Source organism: Polyodon spathula, chromosome 21 (assembly GCF_017654505.1).
Source record: "Polyodon spathula isolate WHYD16114869_AA chromosome 21, ASM1765450v1, whole genome shotgun sequence".
Taxonomy (NCBI): Eukaryota; Metazoa; Chordata; class Actinopteri; order Acipenseriformes; family Polyodontidae; genus Polyodon; species Polyodon spathula.
In genome coordinates, this window is record NC_054554.1 from 27,819,499 (window position 1) to 27,839,457 (window position 19,959).

A 19,959-nucleotide genomic window follows, 5' to 3' on the forward strand; every position below is an offset into this window, starting at 1 on the left:
TTCAGGTCTTTGTTACAACCATGTTCTGATGGTTTAATTGAAGCAACTCAATCTCCATTCAGTTACAAAACCTTGTATCTGTTAAACCTGGATTAGACAAAGCTGCCAGAACCAAAGTTCTCCATTCCTGATTTCAGTCTTTGTAGTGTGTGTTGTGACTGATGTCATTTGAATTGCTTTTGTTTACAATACTTTTACTATTATTTGATGGTGTTGTGCAATCACCCTGAGTGTTTTGGGGTTATTATTGAGTTATTATAATTCTTTAATTCTGTCTTTAACTTGGCTTGGAGCAGGGCTGGAGGACTGCCAGTTATGGACTCCCCATGGTAACATTAGGTAGTTCAACATCACTACTGGTCATGAAACTGGCTGCTTAAATTACATACTATTCTCTGTTTACATAAAGTATTGGGTAGTTAGAAATTCCTTCTTTTTTTTCCCCAGACGCTCCAGAATGAAAGTCACAGGCTCCAGCAGCAGGCACGCATTGAACACCGGGTTTGTCATTGTGCTTTTTCAAGCAGGTGAGAGTGTGCATTGTGCTGGGTTGTTTTAGTAGACTTTAGATCTGCTGAAGAACAATTATGATGTGTCATAATAATAAACTTTAAAAACGATAAAAAAATAAACAATATAATGTATAAATAATTCACTTTTCTATTTAGGGAAGAAAAAAAAGATGATTTCCTTGCTTTCACCCTCTTGGAAACTAGATAGCACCATCTCAAGTTGTCTACAGTACTAAATCAAATCAAATTCAAACAAATCAAAGTGTTTGGCACAGTTTTCCAATAGAACATCACATACCTTAGGGAGAAATGCTATAAATTCCAAATGATATAAAGACACTTTTTTGTATTGAAGATCTATTTGAAATGGGTGAACTTGTCTTGCAGTTTCCAGTGTCCAGACTCAGAACGCCTCAGGCTGTGTCACAAAGGCGTGCCTGGTCAGCACTCTGCTTGCCAGTACCAACCAGTACGTCATTCCATCAGAAAAGGAGGGCTGTAAGGTGGAGGTGAAGATAACCAACATTAGCATAGAAACCTTGGAAGTGGTAAGTACTGATACATACAGTACATGTCAGGACATGGGTCAGATTTATGTATGCATTTATTTTTATTAACTGTTTTACACTTAAATAATACACCAGGGGCCATAACACTAGATTATCCAAACTAAATGAATCTATTAATTTGTTGCAATAATATGTTTATTTTTCATAATGAGAATACACTGTGCAATCACCAGCAAAACGGCAAGGGTGCTCTCCCCCCTCCGACTTTACTTCTTGCCATCGTCAGCACTACGGCACTTTCTTCTGCTTGTGTAATTGGCTGTTACTAAGCCATTTGCTAGTAGTATTGCAATTATTACTCTTTTTTTTTCTTCTATAGGATACAAAGAACCTGTATTTTGTTACTATTCTGAGAATGACAATGGTAAGTATTTATGCGGAAAAAAAGTTGGTACCATGATTATCGTAATGCTTACGAAGGTGGTCTTCACCACTGTGACCAGGATCAAATCCACACTGGTACTAATGCTGTGTCAACTGTGTGTGTGAAATAGACCATCACAGTAAAACACACTTACGTAGGATATGGTATATGGTGCTGTTGAGTGAATGAAAAACACCATTCTTCCTGCATGATACCCCATACCTTTTTATATAATATATACCTAAGCAGGAGTAATTAACTTTATAGCTAATTTTCATCTGGCATAATTTACAGCTCACACAAGAACAAAAATAAATCAGATGGCTCAATCACATCAATATGAGGGTCTACTGGTCTACTATATGCTATTAATAATAGGGTATAAAACAGGGAAGAACTTAAATATTATGAAAGTGTAGCTACTGTAAAGCAACTTTTTACTCATTCTGAGATGGATGTACCCAACAGTCCAGAGCCTTCTTCCAACTGCTTACCTTCACCTACGTGTTTTATTAAGTAATTAGAAGCATGGCTGAATCAAGATCCTGGACTGGACTGGACGGACAGAGTCACAAGTGATTAGCACAGCTATAAACGATCCCTTTAGCAACCGCTTTGCTTTGCCTTTCTCTGGGTATTTCTTCCACAACTGCACAACACCACAGTGCAGTATGTCTTTGAGAAAGACTTCTTGTTTCTAACAGGATTGTATCATTTTCTTTTGGTATTGTTTGTTCCAGCCGTTACAGTTTGGCACACAAGCTCCTGCATTGTAATGTAGGCTGAACACTTGGTGTAACACATATCTTTAAAGCTATAGGGCCAAAAGCTTCCTAAAGGAACATGATTGGAATTTAAAAAAAAAAAAGTGATTTCCAGAGTCCTGGATGTTGCTGTGACTCACTTCAGGTGTAACAGGCCTTTATGCATTTCCATCTCTGTTCTGGGATTGCTTTATCACTTCAGATATAGCTCGATCGCAGTCTTCACTGGAAATCGTCCGTGTTTGATAGCGTACCTTTGCCTGTTGATTTTGTTTGGATGCCCACGCTCTCTGTGAAAAACGGGTGAGTCTCTTCCACATGACAGCTGTCTTTTGTCAAAAGTGGGGTGACTAACTTAAGAATGACTATTTCTCAGAGGCAGTTATGATGGAAACTCACTAGGGGGTGAGTTATCTTTCTGGGCCTATGGATGTGGGTACTGTGACATTAAAAACAATACACTGACTGGGAAAAAAAATGAGAATGTCGAAAGATGCGATAGGAAACCTTCAACGCTGGACCAGTGCGGATTTTTATTTTTGGTCACGTGATGTCACAGTTGTAGTGAGTCCACTCCGTTTCTTAATTAAACTTGTTGATTGTGAAACAAGACTACTTTTGTCTTTTCTCCCGTAACTCAAACAAGGCTATGGTTGTTTTAAATTGATAGTGTAAAAAAAAGGCAGTCCGTTATTTGTAATTCAAACCAAACACAAAAAGCGAGTTAAATTGCCTTTCCCGGATTTAAAATCTTAATGGCACGTTGCAAAAATGTTACAACCTGTTTTGCAAATAATGGTTTCCTCTTAGTTACGATTTAATTTAATAAATTAACCTTCACTCGCTGTTTGCGTTCGGTTTGAATTAAAAATAAGGAGATGCCTTTTTTTCTTCTTTTTTTACATCAGCGACAGAAAAAGTCTCGATTAAGTTACAGGAGAAAAAAATCAGAGCTAATTCACAATCAACTTTTTTTATTTCTTAATCAAACAGAGTGTTAGTTGGGGAATAAGTTTTTCTAAAAATAAAAAACGAAAAAAGAGCCCTGTGGACAAGATTGAACCTGCGGATGCACTTTGCTTTTTTGTAGGGATTTCTTTTTTGTGTGGACGCTACAAATGCTGAAAGGAAAAGAAAAAAGAAATCACGGTGTTTACGAACTTAATTTTGCTTTTTTTTTTTTTTTACAATTATCGACGAAAAAAAAAAAAATAGGGCAGTCTGAGTTTTACCTCTTACAGCCTGAGACTTCCCACTTGCTGGTCTACAGTAACGGCAACGTGACGTACAATTACTTGTTGTGGGTGACCGTTGGCTGTGATATAAACCTTTAGAAATATCCCTTCGCTTCAGATTTTTGTGCGATTTTCTTGACTGGCCGGACTGAGGATGGTGGGTCCTTAAGCGTCTTCTGTGAACCGGTTCTCTCTGTGATTGCTCTGGATTTAACTAAGGGATAAAGAACATGAAGCACTGCACTCAGGACACTGGAAAATAGTGGCCCGCTTCGCGTTGTTTATCACATTGAAAACAATTATAATTCAGCTCAAGATAAGACTACGGTTTATAAACCATGAAACGAAATATAAAATTAAATGTAAAAAAAGAAGATATTGGTGAACTGGCTGAAAGTTTTCAAATGTGCTTTTTAAAGGGTGTGGCGTAGAACTAGACATTATGAACGCTGGTATAACCATGATGGGGAAAGACAGAGGAAACTGGGTCACTGAGTCAGCTGAGATGGAGGAAAAAGATGGGCACACTGTACTGAAAGTAGAATGTTGCACGTTTTCAATATTGAGTGATAATGCTGCTAATGTTTTTATTTTTTTAAACTGAAAAGCTGTGTACCTCTAGTGTTGTGCTCTTGCGTGATCACCTGTGTTTGGTCTTCCTGGCAGGTAAACATGCGTTCGCAGATCTACAAGGTGCTGGTCTCCTTAATCATTCCCAGCATCATGATCCTCCTGGCCAATGTAGTGGGCTTTGCATTTTCGATTCTGGATGGGGAGCGTGTCTCCTACAAAGTGACTCTGGTCTTGGGATTCGTCATGTTCCTGCTCATCCTCACTGAGATATTGCCTGGGTCGCCCAAATGCATTCCCCTTCTCAGTGAGTTCCTGGGACAGTTTCTTAAATTAAGGCACAGTATGCACCCTCACTCAGAACCTTGTCTGTAGCCTGGAAATCCCACAATCGTAGCCTTAGTTATTTAAAATTTTACTCGATTAGTTAACTAAAGTTTGGTATTCCTGATGGATATATTTCCATTTTTATTTCTTTGTCAGAAAGACACTGGTGTGTTTCTTAGTGATAATGGAACTCCAGAGTTCCATTATTACCGAGGAACACGCCAAAGCAATGCAGTTATCTGATTTATACTGTAATGTTTTAACGTCATTTATTTCCTTTATTTGCCCTCTGCTTGTCTGAATTAATCATTGCAATCAACAGAAAGGGAATTTTTCAAAGCAGGACTTTCATCAAGCAGTGGTTTTAGAACAGGCGTCATTAGGGTCATCGCTGAGCTGCGCTGTGTTTACCTTCTGTTATTGAGTAATAACAGAACAGCTGACTTGTATGTACAGCCTACAAAGTAACTCATACTCAATCATAAGGTTTTCAGTGTGGCCAGTTTTGGCAACACCAAAATCAGTAACACTAATATAAACCACCAGTGGGGTAGCAGTGTGTTTTTCTTCATTTGCTTACAGGCCAGCACTTTACAATAACACTGGTGTTCCTGTTGTTGAGTTTGATTGAGACCGTGCTGGTAACTTACCTGGCTGCAGCACGGGCCCCCTCTCTCACTCCCCCGTGGAAGAAGGGGAGAGAGGCCAAGCAGCATCCTGAAAAGGAAGCAGCCCAACGACAGCAAGATGAAGGGCAGAATGGTAAAGTTTATATTAAGTTTAGCAGGCAGTAAGAAAAACTACAATCTCGAGTAATGACACCAGGGTGTTTTGTGTTTGGTGTTTTAGCTTCAATTCCTTTTTTTTTAATTTATTTTTTGATAAGGTGTTGCTCCTGGATTGCATTCTGACACCGTCTTCCCGGGCCTCGACGCCAAACCTCTGCAAAGAATAATCAGTTTCATCGATTGTGTGGAACGTCAAGAACAAGACGCAGAAAAGAGGAAAAGTTTTGCTGCAAAGGTGGACAAAGTCTACTTTACAGTGTACATGCTCGTCCTGGTGATTTATTTAGCAGTCATGCTTTATATGTTCCTGGGAGAGAAATGTTCGGTTAACCACTTGAATATTTAGTGCATGGCATTCCCTGGGAATTCAGTGTAAAGAACTGGGTTTCTTTCTGAGTCTGCATGATCCACTTTTTTAAACTCTTTAATTGCATACCCTGCCTCAAGATGGCTTCACATGTACTTGCATGGACCTCTCAGAACTACATTTCCCATCATCCTCCTGCTCACTGTTAAATCCACCTGTTACACATGTGAGGAGGATGATGGCAAATGTAGTTCTGAGAGGTCCATGCAGGTACAGCCATCTTGAGGCAGGGAATGCAATTTAAAAGTTTAAAAAAGTGGTCAAAACGTAAAATAAATACACAGACCTTATTAATATTTATTACTGTATCTTTATTTATTTGCAATCTATACAGATGGATGTTAATGTGTGCACTTTCGTGTTTCTTTTCCTATATACCGACCCGAGTAAAGTAAGAAGTCAAATTGAGGACTTTGTCTGTTTAATGTTGAAAATATGAAATAAACTGCAATTGTGTTTACAAATAAATCTGCAACAAGTGTGGGCTCTACAGGACAGCACACAAGAAGTCTTTAAGGTCTAAAGTGAATGATTCACAAGAAACATTGTCCAATATATTTATTTAATGTATAAAATAATTAATTTACAAAAGTGAATCTTGAGCGTCTCTTAAGCAAGGCGGAGGCAGTGCGGGCCATGCCGAGCAGGACAGGCGATCAATCGCAGGCTGGGGTCTATGCTGATGTATCAAACAGTCTCTCAATCATTGCCTCCACTTGCTCTGGTCTGTATTTGTGATACTTTTCTGGGTTCTTAGTAAATGAGACGTTGGTATATCTGTGGGGGAGGAGAAAAAAAAAAATTGTTAAGGTCTCTATTCCAGTCAGACTAGAGCATTCTGATAAAATTAGTAAACAGAAGGTGCTTAAAAAAGTGGCTTGTTTAGACAAATTGTTGTTTTGGTTGCTAAAAACTGGTTGTCTCTATCATTAGTAAATTATTCTGTAAACCCCACATACACTACTACATTGTTGCGGTTTGTTTTGAACTGAAACAGTGACAGTGATGTCCTGGATTGACCGGGTGCATGTACCTCTGCAGAAAGGCCCTGTACGCCTGCGTTATCATCCTCTTCTGCGCCTGGCGGATGGCATCTCTCTGGTCTTTATCAGGGATGGCCCACACCTTCTGGATTTTACACAGCTCCTCCAAACCATCGTTAAAACCCTGCAAACCACAAATCAGTAACCCTGAACGTGTAACTGCACTGTGATGCCAGCTGAACTCTTTCAGCACTCAAGGGTTCTTCTGAGCAAACTGAATTTTGCACTCTGGTAGGTGAGAAAAGCTTTCAGGTCTTTAGTTAGGCAGGTAAACAGAAGTGCATGGCATCCTTAAGCCTCTGGTGAGTTATTTGGACATTTCTTTTAAATGCAGAACACAAGCAGATCCCTCCCCCCCCATACTGGCACATGCACTGCCCTCTACACATATACAAAATTGCTTATCATACCTTAAATTTGTCTTTAATCATCTGTCGTTCCTTATCTTTTAACTGAAAAAGAAGATCTGAATTATTGTGGGTCACAGATAAAGATGCTTCTCAAGGCCAGCCAGCAGCAGGTTTACTAAGTGCATATGCAATGTCAGGATCAATGTAACAGAGAGGTTCTTCATAGAAAACATGGCCAGGCTTGCAAACGCTCCTGAGCTTTGTGCATTAGCGATAGAGAGCACTTGATACTGCACTGCACTGCCCCCTAGTGCACATCAGGCTAGTGCAGACAGAGAAACAATGTAATTTACTCAATAAAGCATCAATTGTCATTGAAGAACAGAAGAAAAAATGCACAAGCAACTCAATAATAACATATTGTACTGATGAGCATATAATAAATCTAAGAAAGCCAACGGCACGATTGCTGATTTAAATTAAGCTTTTAAGGTGCGATTGCTTACCTTAGCCCCGGGTTGGAAAACAGGCATGTTTTGGTCTGTAATATATTCTGTCACTTTTATCCAGCTGCAATAATGCAAAACAGGTCAACAGAGGTTTAAGGAATATTCGCTTTAGAAACTGGTTTGTTTAAAATCTTACCTGGCAATAAAACTCCCTTCTCGAACGCTGCTTTTATTAAAATCTTAATAAAACCACCATGTCTTGAGAGTAATGCAAATAATGGACATGCATTTTTTTCTTCCTCAGGCCAAAGTGACCTCTCCGAGTCAGACTGCCACATTTCACAACATCGTCAACATGGAGATAGAGGCAGTCGTTTCTGAATCAATGGGGGTTGACCATAGCTAATGTAAATAGCAATTTCCAGACGTTATCTAACAAATATAACTTTGTGGCAGATGTACCAGTCTATAGCTAGGGCCAAAAAATTCATCACCTAGAGTTTTAGGATTGAGACATAACTAACAAATAAATGATATGAACATAATTTAGATCTTTTATTTTACCTAATGTAATCAAAGAAACAACAAAATGATATATTGAAGCCATAATAGTAGTAAAGTATTTCATGTTAGATTTTGAAAAGTCGCATTTTTCTACTTGTCATTAAGCACGTGAAAAAACTGCAAAGCCTTATGTAATTCAATATGTTAAGGTAACATTATTCAGAAGGTTTCATTCGACTTGAAGCAAAATTTGTTAATTTTGTTGGGTGATGCAGAACTTTTGGCCATAGCTGTAGACTGACTGCCTTCATTCCCAGGCTGTGAGCTCCACAGCTTGCACAGTTTAGGAGTGCTAACGAAGGGCAACCTCACCTGCGCTGATAGGACAGGATCTGCTGCTCAATCAGCTCCCTGTACTGGGTCTCTGCCTTCCTTTGGGTCACAGACACCAGCTGGATCAGTTCAGACCTGGGAGAGTCATGCGATACGTAAGCAGTCATGGTAAGACTACATGAAGCAGTTGCAGAGTGGGGGGGGGGGGAGGGTTCCAACATGCGGCTGGCTTGCCATGGTGAACTAGTTTACACAGACCCAAAGAGCTGCTTTTGAGTACGTACTTCTCTAGAGACTTGAGGGTGTAGTTGTAGTTGTTGTGCAGGAAGATTGCACTCAGCGCGGTGTCTTCATACACTTTGGATTTGCTCAACAGATTCAGCTGCAAGTTGCCCAGAACTTTACCTTTAAAAGGAAGCAATATGGGGTTAGGTGTTCTGCGTGCATATTGCAGACCTACAGTAATTGATATAGTGAATGCAGTGTGCATAAATGCATCGTCCTTTCCTAAATGCAGTGCACGTTTTCAGTACCGCACAAAAGCCAACACCCCCATCACTAAATGTGCTCTAAAATAATGTACTTCAATAATCTACTTAATTAAAAAATGACTTCTGAGACCTATGACAGGGTGCAGAACTAAAGGGAGTTTCTAAACCTAGGCACATGTTCATTGGTCTATAAACCCTTCTTGGTTCAAAGTTAACCAGCCTCACTATCTAATAACCATATCCGGTTCCCAGTTGTGAGGGTTATACTCACAGATGTATGTACTGAGAAGTCTCCTACTGAACTCAGAGCTGTAGCTGCTTGCTGATGAACTTGTTTCTGAAAATGAAAGTACATTGGTAAAGGTGAAATTAAAATGTCTGCATGCACACAGCCTGAGTATCTCCAGCTTTTTTTTTTTTTTCCATTTTAGACTCTTGACGAACATCAACCCAATTTCTGAGTGTTTTCATACACTGGCTCAGTATGAACGGTTCTTGAGTTGTTAAAGCCAGTATAGTCTGCTTTAATAAAATGCAAACACCAATCAACATACTGAATCTAATGCAGAGGACCACACAACCGAACAGCACAGCACAAACAAAGACATAGCTGATATTTTCTGTCTCACTACAATCACTAATACTAAAAGATGTGTCAACATTAAAACGACAAATGCATACATCTGTGGCAGCATCGCATTCCATCAGACCAAAGCACTAGAAATCTCATTGGACAGCTTTACATTTCAAGCATTCCAGCAGTTCAAGTAGCAAGCTGTAGACAGAGCTACTGACAATCCACGAAACACACACAATTGTAGGAACACTAAACAACTGCTAAACTCAACTTTTGGGGGGTTTTCTGAAAACATTTTAAGATGGGTCTAATATGCATTACATGCATCTAAACCACAGAGATTCAATGATACAACTACAGGTATATTTAAAGGCCCTAAAAGGAGTAACAAAAATTGGTTACAGTTCTAAGAGAAAGTCTTTTCCGCTTAAACTGCAGCTGTGATAGATGGTAGAGAAGGGAGACACGGTCCGTGTGTTTTCTGTGCTTACCTCGGGGGTCTAAGGGAATATTGTAAGTGTCCCCAAGAACTACAAGGTACGTGCAGAACCAAGAGAAAGAGAGAAAGAGAGGCAAAGTGCAGCAGGTTAGAGAATCTCATTAGTACAGAGTTAGCAGACCCAAGACAGCCAGCTGGCAGGTGTAAGAGAAGCAGCGCTGTTAACCCTTTGTTGGCTGCGGTTTTTGTACAGTATGCAACCATGCAACGAGCACATGGAGCCTTTATGAGTGAATGCGGCTTACAGGTTGAGTGGGAAAAATAGGTCAAATTAAAAACTTGAAACCTTCTACCTTGAAATCAGCTTGCCCCGACCACGGTGGGAAGAAAGTGTGTTTGCTAAAGAGACTGCAGGACAGTAGCTTGTGGGTTTCAGCCATCAAAGGGTTAACCAAGTGGACGTGATGTAGCAGGAGCAGCAGTTTTGAAACAGATGTATGAAAGGAGCGGAAAGCAGTGATAGAAGTGGAACAGCAAAAGGGAGGGACTGCTGAAGACATATACCATGGAGTCATCATGACAGCTGGATGGTTCATATTTCTCCTCTTTGCTTACAGGGCCACCCTGCAGATTCACAAGTGGGGCTTTAAACATTCAATAACATTGTGACCCTCGCAGCTGGCATCTCTAGACTGTGGTTTCCTCTGAATCAAACAATTTCAGTAAGAGTGAGAAGCCAGTAGTGTAAATCTACTGAGCTTCCCTTTAGCAAAGACTTGAATCTATTTTAATGGCCTGAGGGGGACCTCTTTCTTTCAAATACAATTGTAGTTTTAAATGAAATTTAGCCCAATTTCCATCTGCAAATGAATCTAACCTGACTCACATTGAACCATCCCCAAATGAAAACTATCCCATAATGATTAGTCTTCACTTTAGATGCAGAGTAGTGAATACTCCTAGATTACCTAGATATACTGCCAGTAGTCCCACAGTGAATCACCCCTACCTTGTGATGCCAGCATTGCCCCAGCTGTCTCCTGGAAATCCAGCAACTGCTGGAGGAACAGAATAGCCTAGAAGACAAAAGGTTGTCAACACACACACAAACTGCAGCGCATCACAAGGCTTTACTCTTGCTGATTTAGATGTCTGTGTTATTAAACTAATATTGAAGTATGTATTTGATTTTTATTTTTATTTTTTTCAGCACACTTGTCAATTGAAATTAAAAGGATGAGTACTCACATTGCTAGTCAGTTCATGAACTGTCCCATCCTTGGGCATGTTGTACTCTTTGTCTGGATCATTCTGTTCAAACACAAGCACAATATCGCATTTTGAGCCACCAATTTTGCTATGCAGGCAGATAGCCAAGGTCTACTATCAATTAAAATACAAACTCTATGCAAAGCCCTCCATGCAGAGTGGATTTAAAGGCCAGTCTCATTTTATCCATGTCCTTTGCTAATGGCAAAATAATCGGCCCTTATGCATACTAGTGAGAAGTGCTGTAATCAATATGTGCCTGATTTCAAATGGTTTAAGTGGTCATTCTGAACAGAAGAGGAGGCAATTTTAACCCATTTCTGTGCCACAAGCACTACCATTATCTAGTCTCCCTCTGAGATCCAATCACAGTCCGATAATGAAGCACAGGCTGCAGTACACGTCAAGCTAGTTACTAAGTGAAACAGGAAATTCTTTTTCCACGACCAGGTCTGAATAGTTTACTGACAGCACTTCTTAAGTACATTAAAAACTGTCATCACTGTCTCTGTGCAGCATGCCTCCCCCACTACACCGCCTGTATGAAAGGTCTTCCAAATGGGGTCAATCTTGTACCTTGATGCTGTCAGCAAATTCCTCCAGTGCTTTGGCTCCTGTGGTTTCCATGGATGTTATGAGGGACGGCAGCTTGTTCTTTGTGCTGGCAGCTGTGCCCTATATAAACATAAACACGCATGCACGAGCGCGCGCACGCACACGGATAGTTAAGGCAGGGGTGGCCAAACTTGGTCCTGGAGAGCCACAAGGTTTTCTAGTTTTCGTTCCACCCGAGTTGTTAATTACTTAAATGAACCAATTATTTTGTTAATTGGTCAACACAATTTTCCAGGTGTTTAATCATGGATGATTTAAAGATCCCCAGAAAACCTGCAGGATTGTGGCTCTCCAAGATCAGGGTTTGCCACCACTGGGTTAAAGTATTAAAATAAAAAAAAATCAAGACTTGAAGACACTTACTACCATAATAAAAGCATGTTTAGCAGCCCTATCATACAGGAGCAATAAACTCTATTTTAGGAGACTGCACTTGTTAGGATGGGCTAATGGGATATTTCCACCAAACAACAACTAGTGCTATTTATCTTGACCTAATTTTTTTTTTCAAAAATCCAATAGAGAATCACAACTTAGGTAATATATTTAGCAATTCAATTTAAGTGTAGCTTACTTCAAGAAAAGATAGTAGGTAAATGGCAGTTAGGCAAGATTCATGGCGCCCTCTTGTGGCAGAAGCTATGTATTGCAGGGATCTGCAGCCCCAATCCTGTACCTGCAGGACCTGGTCGAAATCAGGCTTGGTCTGCTTCAGGTGCTTGAGGATGGGGAATATGGTGAGCACAGCGGAGTAGTCATGCCGCATGATGGCTCGACGGGCTGCCGACACAATGTTGTCTCCTTCCAGCATCAGATTGTCCAGGGCTTCCTGTTTCACCGCAAACAATCAATCAGTAGCAGTACATAGATCTGTAAACGTTCAATGTCCCATACAACTGGTTATTAAATATTTTCATATAGTAAGTAATGCCTTAAAAAAAGGTCCCTATTAATGATTTATATTATTATATAACCTCCTACTGCTGCAAGTGGTAGTAGATCACCCTTTCTAGCAGATGGAGCGTGTGTCTAAAACTGACTTGAATTTTTTGACATTGCTCTGACCTGGATGAGCGAGTCGAAGGTCCTCTTCTGGTGATGCTCGGGGATAACTTCAATGAGCAGCTGGTACTCGCTCTGCGCCAGCTTCACAAAGGCACTGATACAGTGGATGTAGGAGTCAATCTCGATATCCAGGACGTCATCCTTACCTGTGGGGTACACTGCCCTGGTCAGCACAACCTTCCTGTCCTGTGATTACACTTTCTATCCCTGGTTCTCTACAGTATAACTTGCAGGTCTTACTCTACTGTGCAACTTCAGCCAAACCACAGCAACTGTGTTAGCTGGATGATATGTGTAAAATGACTTGGGTTTTATTTAAGGTTGTATAAAATGTACTCTATGTGTAACCATACTGTATTGGTTTAACTTTGTGTGCATCCCTTTTTTGCATTAAAATGTGAAATCAATACTACATTTCAAACACAGGTCAGTAACTTAGTTTTTTTTTTTTTTTTTTTTTTTTATATATATATATATATACATATATGTAAATATTCAAAGTTCTATTACACAAACGCTCATTAGTATCAGTATAAATTTGTCATTGATGAGATGACCTCTTATAATATTTACTGCTGATATCTTCCCTTCAGCTAAATCTATCTAAAGAGTTTGTTCCACTATAGAACACATGTATGTCATTGGTTTTCATTTTCTAGAGCTTTTGTGGCATCATAAATTTAATTTGAAGGAATGATAAGCCTTGGGAGAGCAGGTGGGGGGAAAGTTTAGAACTGAAAGGGTTAAAAGGCATTTGGAAAGTGTTGTTTGCAATAAAAAGGGTTTGTACAAGAGGGGATAGAGAGTTGAATACAATGTCCCACCCCCTACCCCTAAGCAAAGCGAAGTAGGCATCTAAGCCCTCAAATACATGGTTTCTCTACGCACTGGTAACCCTAGTGCCCTATACTTACCCGCAGCAGCCCCATGCCTCTCATTCAGGGCGTCGGAGAGGTGTTTAACCCTCAGGTCGTGATCGTGACCTAGTTGGGTGCCAGAGCAGTGGAGACAGATTGGAGGGGGTTTATCCTTGGGCAACTGCTGGGCAAACTGGCAGGCCTGAGACTTCCTACAGACAGACAATGACCCGCGGGCACCCAGCTGGGAAGAAGTGGGGGCTATGTACACAGGTGTGTGTTTATGATGACACATGTGTGCCTATGCAGGCATGGGAATGTAAGCACATGTTTATGAAAGGTGTGTGTGTGTGTGTGTGTATAAAGTGTATATGTTGCACTGTGTTTGATTGGTGACAGATACAGAGGAAACAGCAATGGCAGTCACAGGAGCTTCTGATTTCCAATGTAAAATGTACCTATTTTTGGATCAAGCTTATTGCAGTTTTAGATTGAAAATACAACCTATCTACTTATCCTTATTAATAGGCTATTGCCTAAAACAGCTGTGCCTATCCTGCTGGACCGACACTACAATTCAAAGAAAGATAGGCTTTGGTAATATCCAAGGATAATCTATATCCGGATTTCTTCTGACTAGATACATTCTGCTCCATACACACTGGGTGCATAAAAACACCCCGGGTCTGCATAATAACAGAGGCTTTGAATTGTTGTAACTTCCCTAAGCTCCTGTGAGGCCACAGTGGCTGATTGTCACCCATCGCTTGCTGGTGATGTGATAAAGAGCCCCTCAGGAACAACACCAGAGCGTCTGGTAAACACTGCCCCGAAAGATGAAAACGCATTACCTTCCATAGGCGTGAGGTTAGAGCCCCCCTTTTTCCCATCCAGCCCATGCTGAGAATACTGTTTCAGAAGGTTCTGAGCCTTACGAATTGTGCCTGTTCCCACAGAACGAAAGGAGGGGAGAGATATGGACAGCAAGCAAGAAGGGAGACAGAAAGAGACAGAGCACCGGGGAGGAGGATAAGAGAGAGGAGACAAGATCTAGGAAGTGAGTGATACAGCACCACCACACCCACATTCAGTTCAGCACTAGAGACCCGCGGCTTCAACTTGACAAACACTGACATGCATGTACAGAACAATTTAAACAAAAAATATAAAAAAAAAGGTTAATTAAAAAGAAATAACTGCATCATTATCACACAACAAGCTTTTAGGTTTTAAATAAATGATATAGATATTATACTCATCAAAATGCCCCTGACTTAAAAATACTCACCAACTTTTTCAAAGGCAATTTAATATCATCAATGGCAACTAGACTGCGCTACACTGCAATTTGAGTTATTCTGCGTTTCATTATGGGCTTAATGACTGTACACCAGCCTGCCCAGTTTAACCATTATCATCAAAAACATGAAATGGAGCAAACTGCTTTACAACAATGTATTTTAATACCTGTACTGAATCAAACATACCAAACAATACAATTAACACGTTCACACAATTTAAATTAGTAAGTTAGTAGAAACACACCCAGTTTAAAGCTCAACAGAGCATTCATTCAATACACTATTGTCCCTGCAAGGACCTATCTTGATAAAGAGTGCATGTGGTTTTTACAAGCAGCGCTGTACGACAGCTGGCACCTACAATAATATATTTATATTCACTAACAGACAATGAAAAAAATGCAATCAAACAAACATGGGCTTATGATGCAACTAAGCAAAATGAATTAACCATTAAGAACTGGCAAAAGCAAAGCTGCAGGGCTAGTGAAAATAAGACAAATATAACGTACAACGCAAACAATGCAGATGCTTGTCATTAACGATTTGCCGCATGGTAAAGTGAACTAGCCTTTTATTATACAGAGTGTACCTGTAAGCTTTTAACTAAAAGACCAAAGTACTGAAGTTTCGTCTGCATACAATACACTTATGTACAGTAAATGCAAAAATGGTGTTGAATTGCAAAAATATCTGTGGTTTTGTGAACTTTATCCATAGCCTTCCATTCATGAGTGCATAATAAGCTGCAGCTCCCAAAAATGTAACCTCCTCTCCTTGAACATAATGGGAAAAACTTTTTTTTATGGTAGAGTTTAAGAAGATAGATTAAAAAAAAAAGGAACAATGCTATTTAAAGCTTTTTTTTACCCAACGGCTTTGTTAAAATCAATTTCTAGATGCATGGATTGATGGAGATCGCTATTAAAATTGGACGTTGTAATTTATTTAATACAGGACCTGGTGGTCACCTTGCACATTCTATAGAGAAATCGGAAGACCACAGACTGCTGTGTGTGTGTACTGCATGTAGGCCTTGCTTCTAGCACATGGAAGTGAATGGCTAATATTAATTCTGAATGTTATGCTGTCCCTGTACTTGAATCAGTTAAATGTAAGCAAGGCACGAGAGCACACTGAAGAGGGTCTTTACCTGGGATGAAGACTGTCATTCATAAATGAAAAACAAAAGGAAAATAAAAATCAACAAAATAAGAAAACACAACAGTTAAGTAATAAAGTACTGCCGGGGACACAAACCGTATCACTTCCTACTAGGCAAGGACCTGTGGATTACTCTAATCAAAGCATGAAAACACTAACAACCGAAAGTATGGACGTGGCAGCCTCTTACAGTATCGAATACACATTTTAGTAAGTAACTAACTTATGTGCAACAGATATCACAGCTGTTTCTTTCCAAGCGAAAGAGAAAAAGCCACGTAATGCACAGGAAAGAATCATTTCCAGATAGGGACTTCCAGATTTGCAGTGTCTGTGATTTAGAGTCTAAACTAAACAACTTTATCTGCAAATAACTGGACCCTGTTTTCTTAGCCTGGAGCCATGCAGACAGGAGTAAAGGGAAGGTGATCAGCCCTGAGGGTGAGGAGGATCCTGGGCAGACGGCTCTGGCACTGACCTGGTCTCTTGGGTGGTTTTTTGGTGGGTGTGTCTTTGCGCTTGTTCTGCACGGCCGGGGAGTACAGTACCCCCAAGGAAGAGCTGCTCTTGCGGAAATGCTCCTTGAGGCTCTTCAACGAGCGGTCCAGCTGACTGGAGCGGATCTGGAAGTACACGCTCATGAAATCTGTGGGCAGAAACACACCATGTTAAGAGACACTGCCGAGAGCTCACTGGCACTCACACTACTATGTCTTTGAAATAATGATGCAGTTTTGGATACATTTTCCATAAACTATCAGTTTTTCTTTTTTTTTTTAAAAGATGGATATTCATGCTAACCTGTCTCCAGCACACTTACTGCTGGGTTTGGGTTAGCCTCCCTGGACCTGTCTGCTGCAATGGGCTTGAACGCTTGACCCTCTAACTAATGATCCAGATGTCAGGGTCTGTCTGCTCTCCCTTCTTCCTTCCTGCCTGCACCTCCTCAGACTCTAAACCGGAACCAGAATTAATGCAGCCCTACTTTATGCCTCTTTTTGCTTTGTGAATTCAAACTTGAACATTCCCCTATTTTCTCCCTATATATAATAATTAAAATCATCCCATAAGCTCAAGTTTTATCTCACTTTACCTTCACTCATACAATAATAAACTCATTTCAGAAGATAATTCGGAATGATTACCCTGATTACGCCCATACTCCACCAGCCAGCCCGAGATGCAGATAATGTCCTGCAGGACCGTCTCAGGAAGGTGATCCAGGATGACCTCCTCCTGGGTGTCCAGCTCGTCCTCCCCTCCAATCAGGTCCAGGATCAGAATGGGCGGCACCGGCTTGCTGTAGCGGGTCAGCAGACTCTGGAACTCTGCCTCCAGCAGCTCCTTGCCCTTCTCAAACAGGGCTTTCTAGGGGAGAAAAGGGACCACAGGTGTCAAGGCGAGACCAACTACAGCAGAGAAAAAAAATACTCTGTATAGCTACGTTAGTCAGGCAGTCACATGACAAGAGAGGCTAGAAATCCCATGTGAGCTGTGTAATTCATGTATGAACCAGGCTTGTACATTACCTTGTGCATTTACCTTTAAATTACGGGGCAATGTAATTGCAATACAAGACGAAAGGAGCAGATCGGATTTATATTAAAATAAGAACACAACTGAGGGAACTGCGCAACAGGCTAGAGTAGTCAAGCAGTTGTTTCTCTTGTATTGTGTACGTTTGTGTGCTCTTGAAAAGCATGAATGATTTGCTGCCCTGTTCTGGTGATCCATGCAGGAAACACTGATAAGAACTTCACAGGGTCACTCACCACTGTGTTGAGCTCTGGACTGTCAGGGTTGTTGTCCTGGAAGTACTCCACTGCCTTCTGGATTTTAGCAATACAAGCCAGGTATTCATCTAGCCGCCCTGAGGGACTGAAGCAAGACCAGGGACAGTTTAAGAAACAGCATACCCCTACAGTGTAGTCCAGTACCACTGTACAGAAAGCTTGTTCTACGTCTACACATACAGTGGCAGCCTTACCCCTCCTTGATGATTTTATCGGTGTCCTTGGCCACGTGGTAGTAGCTGATGACGTGGTCCATACAGGACAGGGTCTTGTCCACATTGTCCTGCAGCCGCTGCAGGTTCTCTGTCTGCTTGTGGACCGGGATGATAGAGTTCTCCAGCTGCATTAATCTGCTTTCAAAGGAGGAGAGGATGGAAACCTGCAAGGCAGATGAACAACACGACAGCGTGTCAAGTACTTCAGTTTTACTACCAGCCTTCATTTGGAAACACAGTTCTACAAATCTATGTATTCAAGCTAATCCGCACTAGAAAAGACACTGAAAAGAGTAGCATGTGTGTGGGAGCGTGTAACCATAATTTTGAAAATGTTATCCCAACCAGAAACTGACCATTTATTTTTTATATTGACATGAAAAAAGTACAGTTGGAATAGCAGTAGAGCTAATGAGAATCAATAATTTGATTGGAAAGGGATAGCAATTATATGTTTAAGTGTCTTTTTGCCTTCAACATAGTTTTACTACTGCATAAACCTAATGAACTAATAATTTCTGATTCAGTAAAATACAAAATCTCATCATATTGCAGCTGAGGATGGCATGCACAATGATGATTGTATTACGATGAAGTGACCATTTAATAGATAAGCACAAGGCGCTTTAGACTGAAGTGCAAGATCAACAACACAGTGACAACTGATTCTTACCATGCCCTTTGTTAACTGGTCGCTTTTCTCCAAGTTCTTTCGAATAAAAGAGAGAGTGTCCTGTTCCTATGAGAAGAGAAGAGTCAAACTCAGCAGGGATGGGAATAAGACTCCCATTGCACTGCAGTTTCATCCATTACGGGTTTTAATATGAGCTTGATTAGCTGCCACAATGTACAGGCAACACTCAGGTGTGTCTTATAAAACTGCTATGCAATGGGAGTCTTATTTTCATCCCTGCTCAAAAAGTAAGCAGACTGGAATTCTGAACATGACAAAGTCAGCTTTTTGTGACGAATCAGGACACGGTTTATAAAAATGAGAAATATATAATTTTCCTTACTAAGCGTATTTCTGGAGATGACCCTACCATAATACATGTAATGAGCATCAACTACACACGCTAATAAGACATGTCATTAACACACAGCCTACTAAAAACAAATATGTTATTTCTTGCACTGTACAGGGATGGGAGTAAGACTCCTATTGCATTGCATTTTCACCCATTCCAGGTTTTACTAGGAGCATGATCAGCCACAGTATACAGTAGGCAACAAACTAAAGTGTGTCTTATTAAACTGATATGCAATAGGAGTCGTGTTTCCATTTCTGCTGTGTTATAAAATATAATATTAAGGAGACTATAACAATGTGTAAAACATCTACAAATTCATATGGAATACTTCCTTACAAAAATCAGCTGCAATATGTGCAATAGCAATAATAATAATAATAATAATAATAATAATAATAATAATAATAATAATAATAATAAAGAGTGCACTGATTCCTACCTAAATAAATACTTGACAGTTTACAAGGGTTTTCCAGAGATACAACCCATAACAAATCCATGGAAATCCTCGCCTCACTTTTTGATAGGTAATGTAATCGACACAAACCTGTCTGAGTTTCTCGTCGATTTCCTTTTTCCTCGCTGATGCATCTTGCGTTGGAATCATTTTGCCGAATGGTTCGGCTAGTGATCTGTTTGAACGATATTCCCTTTTTATTGTTATTTGTAACCTACACAGCAGCCAGCCCTCCTCACAACAACGGGACTTCTGCTTCCTGACTGTCAGCCGCTTCCCTTCCTACATCCTATTCCTATCGCCAATGACAACCAATCGGTGCCATCTTGGTAGTGGCAAGACAAATTTACAGCAATACACAATTGCACAACAGTTTGTCGCTCAAGTACCACACACTGCAGTGGCCATTGCTAACTTGGTATAGTGGAGTGTTAGTGTGCACCCTGTATATGCTGTTGTGTTTGATGTACATTTAAGTAGAGTTTTTATGTCAGGGTATGGAGTTTTACA

At 40.4% G+C, this 19,959-nt stretch overlaps 1 protein-coding gene across 19 annotated transcripts; it reads right to left on the bottom strand.

Annotated features, from left to right (window-relative positions):
* Positions 1 to 6,044: 6,044 nt before the first annotated feature.
* Positions 6,045 to 19,720, bottom strand: LOC121296507 (exocyst complex component 7-like). 19 transcript variants are annotated; one of them, XM_041222135.1, is made up of 22 exons: positions 19,540 to 19,720; positions 18,635 to 18,700; positions 17,941 to 18,125; positions 17,726 to 17,831; positions 17,099 to 17,321; positions 16,432 to 16,599; positions 15,943 to 15,954; positions 14,340 to 14,432; positions 13,546 to 13,614; positions 12,632 to 12,777; positions 12,243 to 12,395; positions 11,528 to 11,626; positions 10,931 to 10,993; positions 10,692 to 10,758; positions 9,735 to 9,773; positions 8,938 to 9,003; positions 8,460 to 8,580; positions 8,215 to 8,310; positions 7,396 to 7,459; positions 6,950 to 6,991; positions 6,530 to 6,678; positions 6,045 to 6,273 (listed from the first exon to the last, which is right to left on the bottom strand). In XM_041222135.1, exons 1-22 carry the CDS (start codon positions 19,597 to 19,599, stop codon positions 6,171 to 6,173), a joined length of 2,190 nt encoding a protein of 729 aa, XP_041078069.1. In that variant the 5' UTR covers positions 19,600 to 19,720; the 3' UTR covers positions 6,045 to 6,170. The 19 variants fall into 19 exon arrangements, with proteins under 19 accessions (XP_041078069.1, XP_041078071.1, XP_041078070.1 ...); XM_041222137.1 differs by having other exon boundaries at positions 6,530 to 6,663; positions 19,540 to 19,718; XM_041222136.1 differs by lacking the exon at positions 15,943 to 15,954.
* Positions 19,721 to 19,959: the final 239 nt, after the last annotated feature.

Bases quoted from the DNA above. Each gene is read 5' to 3' on its own strand.
- LOC121296507 (XM_041222154.1), bottom strand. From the start codon at position 19,599: ATGATTCCAACGCAAGATGCATCAGCGAGGAAAAAGGAAATCGACGAG. The intron at 14,433-16,431 runs GTCAGTGCCAGA...CTGTGGGAACAG, and splicing joins AAAACCACCCAAGAGACCAG to GCACAATTCGTAAGGCTCAG. The intron at 10,759-10,930 runs GTGAGTACTCAT...TTTGTCTTCTAG, and splicing joins TTCATGAACTGACTAGCAAT to GCTATTCTGTTCCTCCAGCA.